This window comes from Telopea speciosissima, chromosome 8, assembly GCF_018873765.1.
Source record: "Telopea speciosissima isolate NSW1024214 ecotype Mountain lineage chromosome 8, Tspe_v1, whole genome shotgun sequence".
Lineage (NCBI taxonomy): Eukaryota > Viridiplantae > Streptophyta > Magnoliopsida > Proteales > Proteaceae > Telopea > Telopea speciosissima.
Window position 1 is genome coordinate 20,357,717 of NC_057923.1, and position 25,616 is coordinate 20,383,332.

At 39.9% G+C, this 25,616-nt stretch overlaps 1 protein-coding gene across 2 annotated transcripts in view; it reads left to right on the top strand.

The window, feature by feature from the left end:
• The first annotated feature begins 236 nt into the window (after positions 1 to 236).
• Positions 237 to 25,616, top strand: part of LOC122671234 (golgin candidate 5-like) — a 77,158-nt gene continuing 51,778 nt past the window's right edge. Inside the window, exons 1-4 of one of the 2 annotated variants that reach the window (XM_043868347.1) lie at positions 237 to 410; positions 619 to 828; positions 1,686 to 2,641; positions 16,301 to 16,372. In XM_043868347.1, the coding sequence (XP_043724282.1) occupies positions 687 to 828; positions 1,686 to 2,641; positions 16,301 to 16,372 (1,170 nt within the window). In that variant the 5' untranslated portion in view covers positions 237 to 410; positions 619 to 686. Of the gene's footprint in view, positions 411 to 618; positions 829 to 1,685; positions 2,642 to 16,296; positions 16,373 to 25,616 lie in introns of both variants that reach the window. The other variant, XM_043868348.1, reaches the window with a different exon arrangement.

Consider the following 25,616-nt stretch of genomic DNA (forward strand, 5'->3'; position numbering starts at 1 on the left):
TGTCTTAACCAAGTAAACTTCTCCAGCAAAGGTCCGATCGATCCTCTCGCAGCAGCACCGCTCTCTCTCTCTTCGAGTTTGATTTTTACGGGGCTAACCACTAGACATTACTACCATATTATCACGGTGGACGAATTTCCTGTTTTGTAAATTGGATTCGAGTTGGTACAAAGCTCAGCCTCGAACTCTTAACAATTCTTGATTACTCTCCTTCGATTTTATCCTGGGAGATTGGTAACGGCTGAATTGATCTGTATATACTTTTCAAACCCTAGAAGGCATTCTCACCCGAAACGTTTTATCGGCAAAATTATCCAATTTTACTCTTTATTATAAAAAAAGCATAATTGATGATCGAATTCATAGTTTTCCACGCGGTTACCGGATTCCGCCACTCGATCCGTGCAAAGGTATCCTTTATTGAAGAGAGTCGATTGTCTTGAACTGTAGTTCGACTTCCACTATTTATTGTCCCGTCTTGCTTGCTCTGTCACTATCATTTAATATTTAGTTTTGATTTGATTCAAACATTTCATATTCGGATCGATATCGTAATTCAGATCGAAATCTTTACCACGGAAATTTATTTCTTTGTTTTATGGGTTGAATGATTCGCAGGGTTTCAATGCATCAGATCCATGGATTATGAGTTTTTGAACGAGTAAATCCAGGTTCATTGATACAAAATGGCATGGTTGGGGAAAGTCTCTTTGGGAGGCTTCCCGGATCTGGCCGGGGCAGTGACAAAGCTAAGTGAGAGCGTGAAGAATATAGAGAAGAATTTTGATAGCGCTCTTGGTTTTGAGGAGAAGACTGATGAGGGGGAAGGTGCCATTTACAATCTCCCATTGTGCTCGTTAATTTTGTTATGTCTTTCACTTCTCATCATTTGCTCGTGTAAAGTTTCTTATCAACGTTAGAAGATATTGAGATACTGAAAATTGATAATCAATTGCGGGCTACTGGCAAGTTGTCGTCCAATTGACTGACTCACAGTTGGTACCCACTCCCATTACTCCCAAAAAATAAAGGAAACCTGGCTACCAATTTCTCATTTGAAGTGTTTAATTAACTAGAACCCCTGGAAAGATTTAGCATACATTGAGTAATGAGTTTTATCTTTCATTTTTTGTCATCTTTTTAATGTGTTATTTGGCAATTGGTCTGCTTCGATGTCAAAAACTGCTTATATATTTGCCTGTTGTAGGCACCCCTTGGTGCCTTTTGGCTTTTCCGATTGTTACACAAAGCTAATCAGCTCCTACCGTGTCCTGGTGATCAGTGGCAAAAGTTATTCCATTTAGTTAAAAACTCTTTGCTCAAGGCTTGATGTCAGGAAAAGATTCCAGCAAGCTAATACCTTCATCCTCTGTTCACACAGCTTCTAACTTGGAAGGACATTTTGAAATTTTGGATCATATGTTCTTTTCCCCTAGCTCACATAGTTTCAACCCATTATTTACCAAAAAAAATAAAATAGTTTCAACCCATTATTCTAAAAATTTCCATGTTAAACCCTGAGTAAAACTTTGAAGCAGATTGACCCAAAAAAAAAAAAAACTTTGAAGCAGAGAATTTATGACAATCTTTTATTGTGAAAGCTGAAACTAAGGAGTGAATGGTACTGTACTGTCCACATATTCACTGATTTTATGTTTTTTGTCTCATTGCTTTCTGGGCTATAGCTTCAGGATTATGGCCTTCGTCAACTGATAGGAAAGCTTTGTTTGAACCGGTTATGGCCTTCATGGGACAGACAGGGGGAGATGGTGTCACTGAATCCTCTGAAAAAGTCGACTCATCTGAGCATTCATCACCAGTTCAAGAACAAGAAGGGACAGAGATTGCCATGGTACCACCATCTGATACTGAGCAAATTGCTTCTGCCAAAAAAGAGGCTGACATGGTACTGCCATTTGCCAATGAGCAAATTGCTGCTGCTGAAAAAACAAATGAAGCAGTAAAGTGGATGGAGGAAAATGGGTACCCTCAGAGTGAAGAAGGATTATCAAATGTAGTTGCTGTTTCTGGGGAAGTTGATTCACATCAATTACCAGTCAAAATGGAAACTGCCATTGAGAATGTTGAGAAAATGGATGTTGAGGAAAAGGGGTCCTTTAACTCTCGTCAACAGAAAGAGAGCTCAGAATTAGGATCTGGTGAAGAATCATTGCCAGTGGAAGGCAACTTAAGAGCACATGAAGTAAAACAGGTCAAAAATGATGTTCTCCCTGTGCCAGATGAATCTCTTTCTGTCACTAATTTGCATGAGAATCCGGATGAACAAAAAGCAGCAGAAGACAGTTCTGAAGGAGCTTCTTTGTCCCAAGTTGAGGCTTCAGATGATAGACCGGACATGGTGGAGGTTCCAATACCTGTTCCAAGTTGTATTGGCACTGAGGAGGCTGAAAGTTCCAGTGAAATCTTTCATCCGGTTGCAAATTTTATTGCCGAATTTGTTTCTGATGATAGTGATTTACCTATTAACACCATTGAAGCAAACCAGCAAACCAGTGAGCAACGGTTAAGCTTGGGATCTAATCTCTCAGACTCTGTAGATCCCATAGTTGAAACGGAGAACGTGAAGATGGAAATGAAAATGATGGAAGCAGCATTGCAAGGGGCTGCTAGGCAAGCTCAGGTATTTTTCCTTTTAAATGTTTAGCATTTCCTTTATTTAAAGAAACAGGAAACTTTGAGATCTAGATATCCTGTGAAATGCATCATTGTTATGACACTGCTTGCCTAGTATAGGTTTTGGATGAATAGGCATATTGATGCAATATTTTTGTGATTTTATCTCTTTACTGTGGCGCTGGTAGAAAGCTCAGGCTGCTAATGGTGGAGATGAGGGTTTGGGTCTGAAGGCAGCCACTTCGTGGAAATGCCGAAGGTAAGGACCGACTCCAGTTCCACCCTCCCGGGGATCTCACTAAAGTGGGACTTGCACCAGTTTATGGCCCTTTTAGATTCCAGTTCCTCTGTATGATCTGTTAACATGGATGCAATTTCCTGCATAGACACGGAATGGAGTGTCAGAGATGGCGACCCCTAAAACTGGGAAACAGGGACAAGTGGTGTTAATTTGCTAAATTGGTTATGCTTGACATATATTTAAATTTGTCCGAGATAGGCCTCCCCAAGTTTCTTTTCAAAAGTGTGAGGAGCCCTAACTTTGTCACTCTTTCTTGCTTAGATTAGCACAGTTCTTTCTATTTCTTGCTGCTTTTATTAGATAAAAATACTTTATAGATAGGTGGTAGCAGCATGGCGCCTTGCCAAGCTTCAGAACAAGCTATGTTGCGAAGTTGTCGCAGCGGCAAAGCGTTTTCAGAAGGCCTAGGCGACCGGTTGCCTTTCTTGTTAGGGTGCCTAGATCCAAATTACAGGAAATTGAAGGGAGGAGAGGGTGGAAATGGATCAGAAAAGGGAGGAAAACAGGGGAGTTGATGGGAAAGTGGGGAAAATAAGGAAACATACGAAGGAAGCAGCAGCACTGCTGCTGCCCCTATCACAGCCAGCGCCATAGCAGCAGCATAAGGAGGAGGGGGAGGAGGAGGAGGAAACTACCTACCTGTCTGAAGAAGAAGGAGGAGGAGAAGCAGGATAGTACCTACCTTTCTCCGCTTGTGGTATCGAATCGATCAGTCTTTCTTGTGGTGTCGGATCGATGTTGCTGCTTACTTGGTCATCCGGCGTCAAGGGAAGTGAAGGGAAGGGAAGGGGAAGAAGACCCTGTCATCTCTTTCCTGGCTTCTGGCTTTAAAACATCTCATTTTTTACTTTTTTAATCATTGTCTTGTAATAATTTAAACGTTGCAATTTTTAAATTATACAGATAAGTCCTCCTCCTAAAGCATAGTATTTCACACATAAAACCCACAATAAGTTGACATTTTACACCAAAACCCCCAAGTGCAAAATTGTTCTCGAACCAGAGAAGAACCAGTGGGAGATCAATTGCAATAGTATAGATGATGTAGGGAAGAACAAAAATCAATAACAGAATTTTTTTATACACGTGAAAGCAAAAATAAAAAAGGATATGACTTGGGCATCCCACCTAAGCCTCGATCAGCATCTCACCAACCATACTTGCAAGGCATCTCACCAAGCTGCAATGGACTCACACTCTCACACCATGCAATATTTTATCTCTCATAGAAACCGAGGCAAAAACCAATTTCATTAAACTAATTCATCGTTGGGTAGGATTCCCCTACTCTTATTTATAATTTGGGAGTTGTCCACCGCAGAATAGCTACTCTACTATGGAAGTATGGATGGAGAGTGCTTAGCCCTCAAGAAAGAAAATAAAAATAGAATCTTAGCTATTACAAGAAAAAAAGACTTACTAATTTAGCTATTACAAGGGATAGAAACTTACTAACTTAAAAATCAACTATAGGAATGGAAAATGAATCAAATCTTCAGCAAAGAATATCCCAGCAAGATATTCCAAGATCTGCGCATGATCTTCCAAAAGGAACATACCAGATCTTCTAGAGAATAAGCCATATAAGCCATGTGCAGGTTGATCTTTCCCTGGCTTGAAGTAGGACCAGAAATTGGTTCTAAGGTAAACTAAGACCAACCACAGGTCCTCCCTTTCTTTCTCTTTCTGTCACGATTTGCATAAACTCTCCTCTGCTTAAAAAAAAAAAAACTCTTCCATGAGTTTTGCAACGATGATGGATCAAATCTGCACATTCACCTCTGAATCAGAAGTAGGATTTAGTGATGGATCAAATCTGTACATTCACCTCTAAATTGTAAGTAGGATTTAGCTTCCGTCCCTCCAATCTCTGATATTATATAATGAAAAAATCGATCTTGAACCAGAGAAGAACCAGTGGGTGATCAATTGCAATAGGATCGATTGGGGCGAACAAAAAGCAATAACATAATTTTTTTTTAAATATGTGAAGAATTGGGAAATAATGTCTTGTGACATTATGTCCACAACCCACTTTATTTATAATCAACTAGAGAATGTTCCAGAATAGGAACAAGTACAAGAATACCCCTAAGAGATAAAATAAGACAAAATACCAAAAATACCCATGAACCCCAAATTACAGCACTCCCCCTCAAGTTGGCGCATAGATGTCAATCATGCCCAACTTGGAAATAATTGGATAAAACTTTGCTAGACAGTCCTTTCGTAAACACATCTGCCAATTGTTTGGAGGAAGTAATGAAGGGAACACAAATGGTGACTTGCTCCAACTTCTCTTTGATGAAGTGACGATCAATCTCAATGCGCTTCGTCCTATCATGCTGAATTGGGTTGTGAGCAATGCTGATGGCTGATTTGCTGTCACAAAAGAGTTGCATGGGAAGTTGGACATGGACACACAGATCCTGGAGAAGACTCTGAAGCCAGAGAAGTTCACAAATACCATGGGCCATAGCCCTAAACTCAGCCTCTGCACTAGAACGAGCAACCACTGCTTGCTTCTTGCGGCGCCAAGTAACGAGGTTCTCACCAACCAGAGTACAGTACCCGGAAGTGGAATGTCTATCATCAGGAGACCCGGCCCAATCAGCACCAGTGTAAGCCTCAATGCGCAGATGGCAAGGTTCGAAAACTCGGGTCTCGGTGCCAACTCGGACCCTTGAAAAACCGAGTCGAGTCGAGATCTCGCCGAGATCTCTCCGAGTTGGTGCACTTTTTTTTTTCTTGACTCGAAGCCTCATCTCGGTGGGCTGTAGACCTAGTTTGGGTCTGAAACTTGGTATTCAACCTATTTTAGGCCATTTAAACACAATGACACTATCAGATTTTGCAAAAACAAAGTCCAAATAAGAGTTTCACTTAGTGGGAAAGCAGGACAGACACTTATTTATGCTAGAAACCAGGACAGACACAGGACAAACACACTTATTTATGCCTAATATCAGTTAAGTAAATGCTGTTGTATTTGGATTTCATTTACTTAAGATATTATTCATAAATAAGCAAATACCCCCTATTTGAATCCAATAAAAATAGTTAAAAAATCAAATTCCAAAAGGAAAAAAAGTCAACCCCCCAGTTCAAGAACAAAAACTGGATTTTCGGCGGTAGGTGCAATTTTCAACTTTTTAATGCTGGGGTTTTTCTCAAATCTAAAAATTCCATAAATCTTAATATGGTAAAACATTGCTAAAAACCAAAAGTACGGTAAAATATTCATTTGTTTTGATGTCCAAAAATATATTTTCATTCAGAGCGATTTTGACAGCATTCGCGCACACTGAATTAAGTTTGACCGGTACATAATTCCTTTGATTTTAAATCAGATTTAAGCAATATTGGACTTGTTGGAAAGCTTTCAAAACAAAGCTTAAATGGTATTAGGCATAAATAAGTGTCTGTCTTGGTTCCTGGCATAGATAGGTGTCTATTTACCAAAATTTTCCAGCAAGATATCGAGATCTGGCACTCATATAAAGGACCTAGATGGGCATTTTCCTATGTCAAACCGAGATCTCGGCGAGATATTGACATTTTGAGACTTGTAGGCAGTCTCGTCTCGGGATTTCGAAAAATGGAGAAACTCGTCTCGAACTATGGCAGGTGGTCATGAGAAGAAAAAAGAACCCCTCTACCTAGAGCAGGCTTTAGGTACCACAGGATTCTATAAACAACTTCCAAATGATAGGAATAGGGTTCATGTATGTATTAGCTGACCATACTAACAACAAATGCAATATCCGATCTAGTGGGGGAGAGATAAATTAATCTCCTAACCAATCTCTAATATCTCCCTTTATCCACAGGTTCACCATCCTTTTGCTTGGGGTGAAAATTTGCCTCTAGAGGAGTATCTGCTGGTTTGCTCCCTAACATCCCAGTGTTGGTCAGCAGATCAAGTATATACTTCCGTTGAGAAAGGAAGATACCTTGATATGATCGCGCAACCTTAATCCCAAGGAAGTAGCGTAACTTTCCCAGATCTTTAATTTCAAATTCAGTCCCCAAGAAAATCTTCAACCGGGCTATCTCACCACTGTCGCTTCCTGTTACCACGATGTCATCAACATACACAATAAGAACAGTAATCAACTTACAATTTTTCTTGGTAAACAGAGTATGATCAGCATTACTTTGTTTGTAACCATAAAAAATCATCGCTTTATGGAAGTGCCCAAACCACGCTCTAGGTGACTGTTTCGGCCCATACAAAGCTCGCTTCAACTTGCATAGCTTCCCATGGGTTTTTGGACTAGAGAACCTAGGAGAGATATCTATGTAAACTTCCTCTCCAAGTTCCCCATAAAGGAACGCTTACATCCAGTTTTTGTAGCTCCCATCCCATGTTAACGGCACACGAGAGAATAACCCGAACAGTATTTTTGGGAGCAAAGGTCTCCTGGTAATCTGTACCAAATGTCTGGGTGAAGCCCTTGGCGACTAATCGAGTTTTGTATCTATCAACCGTACCATCCATCTTCTGCTTCACAGTGAACACCCATTTGCACCCCCCAGGTTTCTTCTCCGTAGGAAGAGTGACTAAATCCCACGTCTCATTTTTTCCAAGTGTTTTCATTTCTCCTATCATCGCAACCTTCCAGTTTGAATCTGCTAATGCTTTTTGCCAGTGCTTAGGAATAGAAATGGATGACAAGGATGAAACGGAAGCATGAAAAGGAGAAAAAGACTCCTATGTTACTAAATTGGAAATAGGGTGTAAAGTGTAAGTTCTAATAGGTTTACGAATGGCAATAGGTAAATCTAATGTAGGATCAGAAATAGGAGGAGACTTACCAGGTGAAGATTGAATGGGAGAACATGGATCAGGAGGTGATGATTGAAGTGGCTCAGTGGTAGTAGTGGTGCCTACATCTTCCTCCTTTTTGACTTGGTGCGAACAAACACCTTCAAAGGAACTGTAGGAACCCCCTGAGTAGCCGTGGGCTCTCCCATAGTAACCATGGGAACCATGGGCTCCCCCTGGACCGAAGTCTCTTGAACCATGTCTTCTTCCATATGAGCAATCAAAAGCACATCTTCCCGTGAAGAGGACTCCCCTTGAAGAGGTGCGCTAATGGGAAAAAAAGCTTCACTCTCATGGAACATGTCTATAGAGACAATCATGCGGCGAGAGAAGGGATGATAGCACTTGTACCCTTTCTGAGTCGCTGAATATCCAAGAAAAATGCATCGGAGTCCATGAGGATCAAGCTTACCATGCTGGTGATGGTTACGGGCAAAGCACACACAACCAAACACCTTTGGAGGGAGAATCGAAGTAACAGAGCCTGTTTAAAATGCATGTGAAGTACAGTTTTGAAGCATAAAACACTATAAATAAGTAGTATGTAAAATATATCATGTATAAAGAGGAGAACAAAGTACGACAAGACAAGTGCATTCAATTGATTATGTATAAAGGATGAAGTTTTGTACTTGTACTATTAGAGAAAAAAATTGTCAGTTTCAGTTTGGGGAAGATTTAGGGTTTAGGTACACACCTCATTGCAAAAAAAAAAAAAAAAGTTGATGCAATCATTCGCTAACCTAGTGATCCATTGCAAAAAAATAAATTACACTAAAAAATAGTATTTGAGCAAAAACTTAGAACTTTTGTTAGAAAACTGTTCTTGCACAAATCCGGTTTGGATCCTTGATTGCATGTTGTTTAATTAACAAATGATGATGAAATCAACACTACTAGAATTGCTCTTGCCAATAGAAATAATGAATCAAGTTGATTTTGCCAAAACAAATTGATTACAATGCCTTACAAGAGCTCTTGGTTAAGTGTTGAGTCCAAGGTACTAAAACTAGGAACTCGACCCCAACTCGACCCTGGGAAAAACCGAGATCTCGAGATCTAGGTCGAGTTGTTGCATTCTTTTCCAACTCGAAACCTGGTTTCGGTGGGTTTTAGACCTAGTTTGGGTTTGAAACTTGGTATTCAGCCTATTTTAGGCCATTTAAACATAATGACACTATCAGATTTTATAAAAACAAAGTCCAAATAGGAGTTTCACTTCTGACCCTAGATTGGTAGGCGACGACATACTAAAATACCCTACTCTACACATAATTTAGTAATAGAAAGCAAGCAAAACATTCAATTAATGTAAAACAACTTAAATAAGCATTTGAAATGTTAAAGTGATACATCAAGCCGTTTAACAATGTTACAACTATCATCACATAAAATTCCCTTGAATCACGCATTCAGTCCCCACTAGTGCCACATAGTCTTCCCATGACATAGTGTTGCTGTATTGTTGCACATAGTTTTCCACAACAATCATATAAGAGTTGTCATCAACATATGCCAAATCCCCTATCCTAGGGTATAGCGGTTGCCATGAGGCGTGTGATCCACTACTACTGTCATATTGAAGCATGTATGGGTGTAGCTGGTTTGGGACTGGGAATATGGGCCCAAAACCTGACCCAGTGCTTTGATTGTCGAATTCAAGTGCTGACTGCCCAAACTGACCATAGCCACTATATTCGGAACCGGTGCTCTCCTGACCATAAACATAGTCATGATGAGGCTGAGATGAATGCTATGATTGATGCTCACTAGTAGTTTGGGGAAAAATAGTTTACCTTTGAAAAATGCTTCAAATTTGAGATGAATCCTTCAATTTTGTACCTGAATCCGTCAATTGTGTAGCTGAATCAACTCTCCGACAACTTACAACTTGAAATCCAGAGGTAAAATGAGCTCATAGCCTTCAAAGGGGGAAGAAAAGAGCTTCTAGACAGAACTTGATCGAGAAATCTCAAGTTTTGTCGAGTTAAAACACTTTTAAAGGAGTAGATGGGTCGAGATCTGGGTCAACCCGAGATCTCGACCGTGTTACCTGAGATCTTGACTGAGAAAATGCACTTTTGAAACTCGTATATCAACTCGTCTCGATCTCCTAGAAAACTGAGATCTTGCGAGTTTTAGTACCTTGATTGAGTCATTGATCGAGTTATATAGTTTAAAAGAGATGTATCTAGTGTATCGAACTATCGATAAGTATCAATCATATCGAGTTGATACTTTTTTTAGGTATCGTATAGGTGCCGTATCATATCTGTATCATAAAAATAAGATACGTATCGACGGATACATTAAGATACTTAAAACCTTGATCACAACTCCGTTCGTCAATCTGGCAATCAACTTGGTGATATATGGAGATATATATACTCCAGCTTGAGGGGGAGTGTTATAGTGTGTGTCGACGGGGTCCAAGGACCTTATACTGTGGTATCATGTTTAAGTTAGCTTGGTTTATCTTTATCTTCATTTTTATTGTTTACCTTTCCTTTTGTAATTAGACTTAGGCTTAGCTAAGTAGAGTTCTATTTTGATTCTAGATTATAATAGGTCTTTATTTTCAGGATATATAAATAAGACTGTGGGGCTGTTCGATAGTGTAGTCTTTTCTATCGCACAACTTTCTTTGATCTTCTCAATCTCTTCCATCTTCCTCTCGGTTCTGTTTTTAGTTTCTGGTTGTTTAGTTCTGATTCAATCACAACAGCTTTATAAATACATTGCAATTGTTTTTCTCTCCCCCCCCCCCCAACCAATTTGATTGAATGGAATAGAATTAGTTAAGCCAGTGAGTTGAGATTGTTGTCTTACTCATCTCTTCTCTCTTCCCCCCCCCCCCATTGAATAGGGTTTTCTCCCTTCTCTCACATCCTTGCAATCTCTCTCTCTCTCTCTCTCTCTCTTATGCCCATCACTTGTAGATCTATTAATTAGTTTGCATCAACTTGATATTAGAGCCAAACCTGTCTGTAAATACCATGGATCCTACTCTCTTGTTTTCTATCCACCAATAACTTCAACTCGTGCAAGAGAACTTGTGAAATGTTGAAGTAAACCTCGAAGAAAATCGTTGACAAAGTAAGGACTTTAAGAGCCAATTGTTGATCACATGCAATTGATTGGGAACTTCCTTCAACAAATTGATTTCACTCGTTGAGCAATGGGTGGACGATCTAGAAGACAAAGTTGATTGAGGAAGCCATTGACGAGGAAGAATCTCAAGGGGTGCCCATAATTAGAATCAATGGTAAATTCCGATGGTCATTGATTATTTCAGTGTTATTTGAGAGAAGAGTTGGATTATGTTGGACAGGAGCAAATCATGATCGAACCCATAGAGATCGAATGTGTGGAATTTGTTCTTCACAACAGATCTTCACCGTCAAAATTCCGATGGCCATTGATTATTTCAGTGTTATTTGAGAGAAGTGTTGGATTGTTGAATCAAGGCGGCTAATCATCAATGCCAATTGGATGGTGATGATTCTCTCATTCTACAAAACTCAAGGCTAATCATCAGAGCTGATCGGGCTTCATACCGCAAGGGGTTGGTTGGATCAAACACCAATCCCACCAACGAACCACCCGGGCTTCCCACTGCAAGGTGTCAATCGGATCAAACACCGATCCCACCAACCTTGATCAAACACAAGAGAAAAATCTTCCATGGAGAAGAAGAGCAGAAAAAGCTTTTCATTAATATCAAAATTCGTGTTCAATACTTGCCCCCCTTACAACCTATTATAAAAGACTCAAAAATAGACTCCTACACTAAAAAGGAAAGACCTAGTTCAATCCTTAACCTATTAGGTAACCTAAACTGACTAGGAAAGTGAAATAACAAAGGAAATAGACTTAAAACATGGCTGGACTTATAGAGTCCTAATCCAGCCCAACTTAATAGTCACATGACCACTTAACCAAGTCACAGGATTACTTATAAAAAGAAATCTACTAACTAATCCCGTATATAACCTTATTACCCATATTTTAGGCCCATAAAAGTGGCCTATTACATTGAAAACCCATGGGATCAAAGGCCCAACATGTATATAACCCATCCCTAGATTTATTCCTAAGTAAAGAAGCCTAATTTGGTGATAAATCTGCATCACTATTCACTCCCCCATGGCTCTCTTACAGATTCCCCAAGGAACAAGTACATTGTTGTTACCTAGGGCCTAGATTCTTCTCTTTTGCAGTCTCCTTGCCCGGCTTCCTAGGCCTTGAGGCTTGTATAGCTCCCCCCTCTCTCCTTGTGTATCCCCCTCCCCTTTTTTTCCTCCACTCTGAGGTGTTTTTTTTGGATGAATAAAAATTTCATTACCAAAGAGAAAGGGACTACAAAGCCCCCAGAAGGAGGAAAGAAAAAACAAATACACAAATACACAAGTGGCTTCAAGGAGAAGCCCAGAGAGAGGAGAGGGAAGACCCCAGGAAACAACAATATGCCTGTTCCTTGGAGAGTCAATACAAGAGCTGGAGACAGCCGAGAGCTTTGCTTTGATCTCGAAGAAAATGGAGTCCCAAATTTGGCGAAAAGACCTGGACTTAGGGGTCCATTTATTGATATTACGCTCCATCCAAATATGATTGATGGCAACACAAAAAGCTAATTTTCCCACAGAGTCCCAGATAGAAGATCCCGTAAAAGACATGTTTGCCCAAATCCATCTCTAGGCAAAGTCAAAATTCTTCGGCTTCTGGGCCAGCACTTAGCAAGAACTCCTTTCCAAACAGAGGATGAGAAGGGGCACTAAAAAAAAAGATGATTGACATCTTCAACCACGGTCCAACAGAGGCAGCAAGAGGGGGAAACTGCCATGTGCTGGTGAAGCAAGTAGGACTGCGTTGGATGACAGTTTGTGAAGACCCGCCAGGCCGTTAAGCAGTGACTAGGGATGTGATGCTTGAACCAAAGAAGCTTCCGCCAAGGAGCTAAGTAGCCTCTGGAGCAATGAAGATCCCAAGCTGATTTGGAACTAAAGGAGCCAGACGAGGAAGGGGACCAAACTACACGATCACCTCTCCTAGGAGGACTTCTATGAAAAGGGGGCAAGGCATTCCACACATGAATTAGGTCCGGGAGAACTGTGTTTGGGGGATCCCAATCATCAGATTGAATGATATTAGCAACCAAGGCATGTTTGGAAAGACCTGAGCTGTAAATAGTGCGAGGGGTAATAAGGTACAGGAGAACTCCCAAGGGATGCCAGTGATCCAGCCAAAGATTGGTGGAGGTCCCGTCTTCGATATGGGTTTGAATGGCTCCGATGACAGAGGGATGAAGAGACAAGATCTTGTGCCAAACCCAAGAAGCATCAATTGAAGGAGAAGCTGTCTAGATAGATTCTGACCGAAGCAGCCTGAATAGACCCAATCCACCAAGATACTTTTCTCCTTATTAGCAAGTTTCCAAATCAGTTTGGTGATCCCTACTGAGTTGACCTCTTTGATTCTTCTTATGCCAAGGCCTCCTTCCTCCTTGGGGAGGCAAACAGAAGCCCATTTGAGGGGGTGGAGGAATCTCGAGGAGTCATTTCCTTTCCAGAGGAAGGCAACCATAAGGGTTTCAAGAGACTTGATGGTTGCATTCGGAAGATGAAAGATGCCAGACCAATAAATGTAGGAGGATTGCATGATTGACTTGATGAGAACTAGCCGACTTGCATAAGATAAGAGCTTGCCTTTCCAAAGTTGAAGCCTTTTGCGAATAGCATCGAGCATAGGGGAACAATGATGAGCTGAGAGCCTTGCTGGTATCAAAGGAAGGCCCAGATATTTGACTAGGAGATGACCAATAGAGAAACCTGTCTTCTCTTCTAGAGCAGATTTATCAACCTCAGAGATGCCGGCTAGAAACAAAATAGATTTCCTGGTGTTGATATGAAGACCCGATAGAGAAGCAAACTGATGGAGGCAACCCATAATAGCCTCTATAGAAGACAAGGAGGCCTTAGAGAAAATCATGAGGTCATCTGCAAACGCTAAATGAGAGAGCTTGATTGCCTTACACTTGGGGATGGGTTGGATGAGCTGCTTATCTGTGCAACACTGGAGGCTTCTGGAGAGAACTTCAAGAGCCAAAGTAAAGATGTAGGGGGAGAGCGGGCACCCTTGGCGAATACTTGTCTTGGAGGAGAAGTAACTAGCTGGACTACCATTTACCAAAACTGAGAAGCAAAGGGTGGCAATGCATTGGTTGATCCAATGGACAAAAGGAGCAGGGAACCCCATTTTGTTCATCACCTTCACAATGAAATCCCATCTCAAAGAGTCAAAAGCCTTGGGAATATCAATTTTCATAAAAGCTGCAGGAGAGTGGGATTTTCTTTCAAAACCTCTGACGATTTCATTGCAGAGAATAATATTGTCTGAGATGCTCCTCCCAAGAATAAAAGCCGACTAATTTATATTGACCAGCGAATCTACTACCTTTTTGAGCCTGATTGCTAAGATTTTAGCAATGAATTTATATAAGAGATTACACAGTGAGATCGGTCTGAAATCTGACATAGAAGATGCACCCTCCTTTTGGGAATGAGGCAAAGGAAAGTATGGTTGACACCCTTGATTTGACAAAGATTGAAGAAGAAACTCCTAATAGTCCTAATGAGATCCTCTTTGATGATATCCCAAGAAGTAATGAAGAAACCCAAGCTGAAGCCATCTGGACCAGGAGCCTTGTTAGCCTTGAGAGAGTGAACGGCAGCCACAATTTCCTCCTCCAAAGGAATGGCCTGAAGAGAGCTAAGGAATTCCGGGGAGATGAATTTGTTGAGCAAATTATCCGGGATATGATCTAAGGAGGCAACAACACTAGAGCTATTAAAGATGTCCTTGAAGTAGCTAACCGTAAGATCTTTGATGTCTTTTACTTGACGGACAACAGTGCCATTAGGAGCCTCAAGCTGATGAATAGTATTGCAGTTTGTTCTAGCTTTCAAAGAGCGATGGAAGTAGGCAGAATTTGAATCCCCTAGCTCCAGCCATTTAATTCTAGATTTTTGCCCTAGGAAGCTTTCCTCTTGAGCCAAAAGAGAAGAGAGTTCTAAGGAGGCAGCCTTTTCTTCTTCCACAAGAAGCCCATTATACAGATCAGATTGAAGCCTGAACTGGATACTAGATAATCTATCCTTACAATCCAAGACTTGGGAGCTGATGTTTCCAAAAATATCTTTGTTCCAAGCTTTGAGAGCATATTTAACATTCTTCAATTTCCTGGCAAAGGATATGAGGGGGGAGGCAAAAGCTTGAACTGGTTTGTCCCAGGCTTCCTTGATAGTGGCAAGAAAGGAGGGATGGGAGGACCACATGTCAAAGTATTTGAATGGCTTTGGGCCAAACAAAATGTTAGGTTGGATAAACAAAGAGATGGGGCTCTGGGATTTTGGGTAATGAATTTTTTATTCACCAAAAAAAAGAAAAAAAGAGGGATTAATGCAGTTTCAATGCAATATTAAGGCCCGTTTTGATGGTACTTGGTTTTGGGCTTTTGTATTAAATTTTTTTTATTTGTAATGGCTCAATTATAAGGCCCGAATTTTAGGTACACGCCGTTAATATTTTACTTAAATGGTTGGTATTAGTAGTGGACCCATTAATTATTATTTAGGAAGTTATATTGTTCGATAAAGTTTATCCAATTTGTGGGACTTAGTTTGGAGGTAAAAGGGTTTTGTTTTGAGTTAGCTTAGGGCTCTTTCCCAAGAATTTTTGTATGGAAGAGATTCCTTTTCAGTTCAAGTTATATATATTTTTTTATTATTAAGTTATTTGGTTTGTTAAGGACTTCTTCAGCCGTCTGCAACTATAGGAGAGAGAAAGTTAGAGTCAGCTTTGATTTTCTTTTATTTTACAGCTTTTTAAATACATTGTAATTGCTTATCCCTCTCCCTCTGGATTTGAATGAATGGAATTGAATTAGTTATTGAGTTGAGATTGTTGTCTCACTCCTCTTTTCTCCCTTCGCCCCATCGAATTGGGTTTTCTCTCTGCCACAGTGTCATTTGTCCATGATCTAGTTTAACCTGCTCCCTTTTATGGTAATTTTCTCAGTGCTTGTCTGGTTGATGGAAATGATGGCATGGTCTTGTAGAATATTTGTTCTATGCCTTGACGGGGTGTTCTATACATAATCTCTATAAATACTTTAGACAACTTACAATCTTAATGTTTCTGTTATTGTATGTCTTCCATAAGATTTAATAATCTGTATTATTGACTCAAAGATATTTTTGAGTTCAAGTTTTTCGCTTCCAGTATGATGAGTGTTCTGATCCCCTAATGCTTGACAGTGCCTCTGCAAATTTGTAATGGTGCATGTTGATATTTTGGCTTTTGATTTATTTAGTTTTTAAACAATTGAAGGCCTGAATACATTTTTGTTATTACCTTATTTTTTCCTTGTTGCCCATGTCTGCCTCTCCCCACCCCCCCCTTTTTTTTTTTGGTTAGGATACATGTCTGCCTATTGTATTTTATATTTTTCGACATACTAAAGTATTCATTTTTTTCAGGCAAAAGCTGATGAGATTACAAAGCTAATGACTGAAAATGACCAGCTGAAGGCTGTAATTGAGGATCTGAAGGTAGGTATGATTTTAGCTAATGTTATTTCCATCTTCATGCATTTTTTTTTTTTTTCATTTTCCTTGTGTGCCGTTTAGTGCTTATGCTTGATTTTTCTCTTTTATCTCATATTTCTTATTTTGATCATTATTTTAGGTTGGTGCATCTTCAATTTGGTTTTCATTAAGTCAGTTATCACCAAAAATACTTCTGTTAGGGGATCTTTCTGCTCAGTGAAAGTATTGTTTAGCGCATTGATTGCATTCAGTGTAAATTGGTTGCTTTTTCTTATCATCTTGACATGATCCATTCCCACACTCATCAAGAAGGTGAAAAAAGAAAAGAATGGATTTTATGCTCAACACTTAAAGATTCATATGGATGGGATACATCGAAGTATCAAACACAGTTGGATGCTATGCATACCTATTTTGGATGTGGTTAATGGTGTTTGCAAGTTTTGTATCATTTTGGCATTGCCATGTTTTGTATCGTTTTACCATTTGCAAATGTCTGTATGGTTCCTATCTCATCCTTTGGATGCTGTATTTCTGCATAAGGGTGCCTTAAACACACAACCCAGATGTGAAGTCAAACTGTTTTTATTTGATTGTTTGACTATTTTGAATAGTGTTTTAAGTTTCTTTATTCAACTCTACTTGACTAAGCCTAATCCCAACTAAATAGGCTTAGCTACAAAAATCCTGTTTTTCCATTCAACTCATACACACCATCCAAATGTTTTTTCACTACTTCTCTCTTGTATTTTCAACTCCTTTAGTCTACAACATGTTGCTCCTCCTACCAACGCATTCAGTGGCCTTCTTTGCACATGTCCAAGCCATCTCAAATGATTTTCACTTAGCTGAGTACTTATTAGCACCATTTCTAAGTTACCTCAAATGTATTGAACTATTGATCCTTGTTTCATCTTTCTTGGTTTTGCCACTCAATCTTTCTTCTATGAATTCACAAAGGATGAGTTTTTTGTGGAATGTGTTGGTCACACGAAACTGCATAAGCACCCCTCCATTTCATCCACTCCACTCTAATTCTTTTCAATTTCTCTTTCTTTATTCATGATTGAACCTGGCTATTGAAAATTATCATTTTTAGATATATCCCTATCATTAATTCTAATCACTCCATTTTGAGACTTATTTTTTACTAAAGCCATTTTGAATTTTTTATTCTTATTTTTACTAAAGTTACACTACACTTGTTTTGTTTCATTCAGGCTAATCTTAAAACCTTTCAATTCCAAAGCACGCCTCATTTATCCCTACTTTGTTTTTGGAATCAAAGCTATTTCATTAGCAAAAGCTTACACCGTGAGACTTCATCTTGAATGTGTCTAGTCAATTCAATTATTAATCAAATTGATGGATGCACTTGGAATACATTTGTGAGAGGAGGGATTTCATGTTATATATTTGATGCTGATTCGATCAGATCTAATGGATCTGATTGCCCTGTGAATAATGGACCCGCTAATGGAATGGAAGAGATTCCGATTTGACAGCTTAATATGAGCAGATTTGAATCTAGATGTAACAGTCAAAATTTAATATGGTAACAACAAGATCCCAAAGGCTAATTTCCAGAATTTAAATGTCTTAAATAAGAAAGTATTTGAATTAAATAAGGTGGAATAGAGAGAGAAAAAGGATTGGTGTGTGTTAAAATAGGGGAGAAATAAGGACTGATGGGAGAAAAAAAGGAAGGAAAATAAGAAAAAGAGGGAAAGAGGAAGTGGTTGATGGGTGGACTGATGAGAGGGAAGAGAGAAATTTTTACTAGAAATAAGATCGAGAAGGGGAGGTTATTGACTAGAAGGCTCCGTTTGGTTGCAAGGGGTATTAAAGGTAAGAGAAGTGAAATTTTCATACTCAAAAAAGGAATTTTTGTAATCATTACCCCATGTGACAATATCACTAACTCCAAATCATTCCATATTTGGTTATTAAATTCCACTTTACTTGGCTTCCAATTCCCTTTGGTTTAAAATGTAAAATAAATATTAAAATGTATCATTACCAAATATAGTAAGAAATTGAAGTAGTTTATACAGTCACATGGGTTAATGATTACAAAAGTTTCTTTTTTAGGTTTGAAAAATTTCCCTTCCCTTCCCTTTAATTCCCCTTGCAACCAAACGGAGCTGAAGGGAAAAGAGAAACAGAAGGAGAAAAGAAAGGGAAATCTTCCTACTGTGGAAGGTGAGAAAGAGATATCGCAGGTGAGAGTGAAAGAAGGAAAACCAGAATCGTGGGGGAAGGGGGAGAGGAGAGAAAAGAAGACAAAGATCTCTTACCAGATTGAGAGAGAAAAGGGAGAAAAGAGAGAAGAGCCAGCTCGCAAGTTTCCAAACGAACTATTCAATTAATTCCAAATTGTGAAGAGGGGGTTGATTACAGTACTTATTGATAGAAACAAAATTAATATTGCCTAGATTGACTCAACTACTAAGACTTTCCTAACTAGGCGAATAAGGACTCTAATCCTAAACTAACTAAAAGACTAACAACTTAAAAAAGGGCGTATCCATTGCACGAGGATCCCCCACTACGGGTTCTGGGAGGGTCATAATGTATGCAGTCTTACCTCGGAGAGGCTGTTTCCCGACTCGACTCCGCTACCACTAGGTCGCAATGGAGCAACCTTACTGTTGCGCCAAGGTCCTCCCTCTTCAAAGATTAACAGCTTAGGATAAGATAAATCCCTACCCAACTAATAATAACAATTTTTGTGCACCCCCTTAAAACCCCACTTTTGGGCCTTACATTTCAGCTCATTACAATAATAAATTCCAAAAACTAAAGCCCAAACCCAACCTATACCAAAACTTGGCCAAATTTAATCTGATCCTAAAACCGGGCCTGCATTATTCTTTTCATTTAGTTGCGATGCTGGTTGTTTTGTTTGTTTGTTGTTGAACTGTTTGTTTTGTCCAAAAGTTTCTTTGATTAAGAAAAGTTGTTACCTGTCAAAAAATAATTTTGAAGTCATGATGTTCATAATAACCTGTTCATGACAGCTGGAGTCGATCACAACTTGTCACATTAGCACAGGTTGATTGTTCTATGTGATGGAGATCCCACATCCATCTTTCTGCTAAAATTCTGGCCAAAACAGGTAGACAAACTGCCTTAAAAGCGAGTTCGATTTCATAAAGTTATTCAAGTTTATGAAACTTGAACTCACTTTTAACCATTTCTGTGCGTGTTTTAGGCTGAAATTTGAGCAGTGGGATGGAAGTGGGTCATCTTTCACATGGATTCTCCCGAGTCCATCCAAGTCTACCACGTGGCAATGAAATTGATATAGTTCAAGAGAACAATAAGGGAAGCAGCAAATCAGGCCATCAAACTGGATCAAGAATGGACTAATATATGTAATTTTGAGTGTCCAATGGGTTGTATGGGCCATGGGTTTTGTACTTTTGGGTTTACTTTTGTCATGGAAAGATTTAGATAGTGCACAAAGGATCTCCATATGGTCTTTATTGACCTATAAAAAGCTTATGACAGAGTTCTTATAGATTTAACTGGCATGTGCTAGGGAAGAGAAGTGTTTAAAGTAAATATGTGAACTTAATTAAAGATATGTATGATGGTGTGGTGACTAGTGTAAGAACCATGGGGGGGGGGGTTTCAAGGTAGTGATTTCCCAATTGCAGTTGGGTTACATCAAGGATCAACTTTAAGCCCTTATTTGTTTGCGCTTATCATGTATGAGTTAACCAGAGACATCCAAGATGAGGTTCCTTGGTGTATGCTTTTTGCTTATGACATTGTTTTGGTGGATGAGACTATAATTGGAATTAACGCCAAACTGGAGTTATGGAGATCAACCTTGAAATCAAAAGATTTTAAGATAAGTAGAACGAAGACGTATTATATCGTATGTTACTTTAGTAACATTGGGACAAATAATGAGGGGGTGAAAGTTGATGAGATGGAGATTCCGCAAAGTGATCATTTTAGGTGTCTAGGATCAATCATTAGTAAGGAAGGTGATATAGAAGATGATGTCTCACAGAGAATTAAAGTAAGATGGATGAAGTGGAGAGGTGCATCCGGAGTGTTAGGTGATCAACGGATTCCTTTAAAGCTTAAAGGAAAATCTTACAGGACAATCATAAGACCTAACTATGATGTATGACACAAAGTGTTGGGCAGTTAAGAAGCATCTATAGATCAACTCAGTGTAGCAAAAATGAGGATGATGAGATGGATGAGTGGCAAAACTAGGAAGGATAAAATAAGGAATGATCATATTAGAGTTGGTTTGGGAGTAGCCCCCGATTCAAGATGAGCTACGAGAAAGTCGTCTGAGGTGGCATGTCCATGTTCAATGGAGGCCTTCGGATGCTCCAGTTTGGAAGAGTGACTTGATTCAGATTGAAGGTACTAAAATAGTTAGGGGCATGCCTAAAATTACCTAGGAGAAGTGCTGAGGAAAGACATGCATTGTTTAGGTCTTTCTTTAAGTATGGCATCAAATAGAGCTGATTGTAGGGCAAGGATCATATAGCCGACCCCAGTTAGATTGTATATGTGTTCCTTTTCTTTTGTACTTTTATTATTAATATACTGTCTTACCAAGGATCCATGCAGCCAACCTCATTTAATTGGGATAAGGCTGAGTTGTTGACTTTTATAATGGACCAGTTCTATAAGCCTAAATATTAGGGACTTAGGCATGGTTTAAAGTATCAGCCGATACCATACGAAATAGACCGATACGTATCGGTATCTGTCAGTACCGATACATATTGTTAGAAGCCCTGTAGAACTGAATGCTTGAGTGATCAATTTGGATCACCAAGCCCCTTTATTTATATTCAAAGAGTTACAATAATCCTACTAGGAATAGGAAAGCTTTTTGATGCAGACCCTAGCCTCCTCGAATTGAAGAAGCCACCCTAAGCCTAGGATTTTAGTAGGAGCCTTAGTTTAGTTTATTTCAGTTCTATACTTAGTTTTTATTTTGCGTTTTTAATTGAACCGGTTTAAATTGGTTGCATCCAATTGGTTCAATTGGTCAAATTTAAGTGAAGTGCTCCTATTGGCTAGTAGGGAATCTTCTTTTATTTCAAGTTGTTTTAAGTTGTTTTAAGTTACTAAGGGTAGATAGGTCTCATAGTTCGAGAACTCGGGAGATCTCGCCGAGTTTCTCGGTTTTTGGAAAAGCCGAGACGAGACTGCCTATGAGTCTCAAAAGTGTAATATCTCGGCGAGATCTCGGATCTCGGTTGGATCTCGGTTTCGACCCATTATTTTAACCTACCTACCACTTAAATACCTTACCTGATTGGACAAAACTCGACATATCTCGGCGAGATCTCGGATCTCGGGTCCAGATCTTGGGTTGACCCAAAGTTGAGGCTTCGAGTTGAAAAAAATAAAAATACACCAACTCGGCGAGATCTCGACTCGTCTTGGTTTTTCCAAGAGTCGAGTTGGTACCGAGACCCTAGTTTTAGTACCTTTTGACTTTAAGTTTTAAGTTATTTTTAATTAGGTCCACCTCTCCACGATTTTAAGTGAGAGATTTGAATTGTAATAGATTTAGGAATAAGGCCTTTGGCCTCTTATTTAATAGAAACCGTGAGAGAGGCTCCCCCACCAATTATGTTTAAAAAAAAATCGACTTTGCTGCTGGCCCTGGCTGCTGCTGCTTCTCTCTTCTGAGAATTGTCTTGTGAGTCATATAAAGGGTGAGGGCTGGTGGATTCCGGCGATTCCTTGCTGCTACTGCAGATCTGCAGATCCGGTGAATTGTTTGTTAATTTAGTTATTCCCTTCTTCCCCTAACCTTCTACAGCCAACCCTAACACCCCCTTTTTTTTTTTATTTGAGTTACTTAACCCTGAATCACTCACAGCCCCATTCCCCCAAAACCCTAATCCATCTAAAATCTGTCCAGCCATAACTAACCATCAGAACCAGCCCCAAACCTGGTCGATCTACCCTCTCACTGTCCCCTATACTCGATCCAAAACCCTGCCCTAAATTCCCATTTGAAACCCTAAATTCAGCCTATTTCCTAATTCCTAAAACCCGAAACCCTAACCCTAATTCTGCAGAATTTTCAAACTTAACCAAATCCAATTATTTTTATCCCATAATAACCCCTTAGACCTGCATATTAAAGCCATATAAGACCCATTCCCAAATTCCCATCCTAAACCCTAGAATTAACCTAAAGTCTAGTGCTGTCCATTCGAACCAGCAACCCCTTTTGCTATTGATCCTGTTGTGTGGCTCCTAGTAGGTCTCCTATCTATCTAGGACTACATTACTTTCCTAATCCTACTAGCAATACGAAAGCCTACTAGGAATAGGAAAACTACCCTTGCCAATTCAGACTAGGAATACCTAAATAAGAATCAGCTAAGGGAGAATAAACATAAACATAAAAAGGACAAGTATACCCCCCTATCAGGTAGAACTAATTATTCTAACATTCCCTCTCAAGTTGGAGCATAAATATCAAACATGCCCAACTTGACAAGAATAGGATGAAAAACTTTTCACTTAATCCTTTAGTGAACACATCAGCTAGTTGGTCAGCAGATTGCACAAAAGGAACACAGATCAACCCTTCTTCCAACTTCTCTTTGATAAAGTGCCTATCAACCTCCACATGCTTTGTATGATCATGCTGAACAGGATTGTGAGCAATACTAATGGTAGCCTTGTTGTCACAATACAACATCATGGGAAGATGGATAGGAACACCAAGTTCTTGCAATAAGCCTTTGAGCCGTAGCAATTCACAAATACCCTGTGCCATAGCACGAAATTCTGCCTCGGCACTAGACCTTGCCACTACGTTATGCTTTTTACTACGCCATGTAACAAGGTTTCCACCAACAAACGAGCAATAGCCAGAGATGGACTTCCTATCAGAGGATCCAACCCAATCAGCATCAGTATATGCTTCGATACAAAGATGGCCATTCGGAGGCAGAAGAATTCCTTTTCCCGGGGCTGACTTCAAGTAACGGAGAATTTGAAGAACAACATCCATGTGAGAAGAATGAGGATCATGCATGAACTGACTTACCATACTCACAGCGATGGCTATATCTGGTCGTGTATGAGATAGATAAATAAGCTTGCCGACCAATCTCTGATAAGGACCTTTGTCAACAGGTTCACCCTCCTTTTCTTTAAGCCGTGTAGTAGCTTCCATAGGTGTATCAGAAGGATGACACCCTAGCATTCTAGTCTCGGTCAGCAAATCAAGGATGTACTTCCTTTGAGAAAGAACGATGCCCTTAGAAGATCGAGCAACTTCTATCCCTAGAAAGTACTTAAGGTTTCCTAGATCTTTTATTTCAAATTCTTGGCCAAGGAAAGTCTTCAATTTGCTGATCACATTATTATCATTCCCGGTGACCACAATGTCATCTACATAGATTATGAGAATGGTTATTTTTTCACCATTCCGTTTTATAAACAGGGTATGATTAGCATTACTCTGCTTATAACCCACATAAACCATAGCCTTATGAAACCGCCCAAACCATGCACGAGGTGACTGCTTCAGCCCGTATAAAGCACGCTTCAATTTACACACTTTGCCGCTGGTTTTATTACATGAGAAACCCGATGGAATATCCATATACACTTCCTCCTTAAGCTCTCCATGGAGGAAGACATTCTTCACATCTAACTGCTGCAATTCCCAGCCCAGATATACTGCACAAGATAGTAGTACTCTGACAGTATTCAACTTTGCAACTGGTGCAAAGGTCTCTTGATAGTTGATCCCATAAGTCTGAGTAAATCCCTTTGCCACCAATCGTGTTTTGTATCGATCCACAGTGTCATCTACCTTCTGTTTCACCACAAACACCCACTTACATCCAACTTGTTTCTTTCCTGGAGGAAGAACCACAAGCTCCCATGTATCATTCTTTTGTAAGGCTTTCATTTCTTCCATCATTGCTGCCTTCCACTTTCCATCTGTAAAAGCTTCCTGCCAATTTTGGGGAATACGAATAGAAGAAAGAGAAGAGACAAATGTACGGAAGGATGGAGAAAGGGAATGATAAGAGACTACATGAGAAATAGGATGCCGAGTACAAGCCTGAATACCTTTGCGATGAGCAATAGGTAAGTCAGGAGAAGAAGGAGAAGAGATGTTACCTAGAGAACGACCTGGTTCCAGGGCCGGCAACTGGATTGGTCCTGGTGCTGCAGTGGATGGTATCTGCGTGTTTTTGGAATGTCCCCTGTGGCAGGTTTTGAGATTAGAATCATTAATTTTCTTCTGAAATTCCCTAATGGTTTGTTGGACTGGGGTCAACTCCCCTTGAAGGGGATTTTCAGCATCATCTAAGTTCTCCCCCTGGAGAAAATCCTCTCTGTCTTTAGTAGGAGGGAGGGGAGGAGCAGAAGGCTCAAGAGGGGTGGGGTCAATATTCGGTTGGTTCTGTATAGGAAGCTCAACCAACACATCTTCCTTGAAAGTCTCCCCCCGAAGAGGTGTAGATGGATAATGGGAGAGAGCTTCATGAAAGATAACATCCATACTGACCAAGGTACGATGGGTGGGGGGGGTGGTAACATTTATAACCCTTTTGGGATGCATAATATCCCAAGTCTATACAACGGACGCCACGGGGTTCAAGTTTGCCTGGGGATCTGGTATGCCTAGTATAACAGACACAACCAAAAACCTTAGGTGGAACGACAAAGGAGGAATATCCTTGTAATAAAGTAGCAGGGGTTTGTAAGTCAAGGACTCGGGTAGGCAGCCTATTAATGAGATAGGCTGCAGTAAGGACAGCATCTCCCCAATATTGGGAAGGAACAGAATGGGCAAACATAACAGCCCGAGACACCTCAAGGAGGTAGCGGTTTTTCCTTTCAGCCACACCATTTTGGGCTAGGGTATCGACACAACTGGTCTAATGGAGGATTCCATGGGCAGCAAGAGAGTGTTGGAACTGACCATCCATATATTCTTTGCCATTGTCACTCCGCAGTATCTTGAGAGTGGCATTGTATTGTGTCTGAACCATCTTATGAAAATTTTGAAAACAGGAGAAGACATCACTTTTGTTATGCATTGAATAAACCCATGTACTCCTAGAATAACAATCAATAAAAGAAACAAACCAACGATGGCCTTTGAGGGAAGGTTTTCAGCTAGGTCCCCAAACATCAGAATGAACATGATTAAAAGGAGAAGAATTTCTCTTATTAGAAATTGAATAAGTGGAACGATGTTGTTTGGCCAAAACAC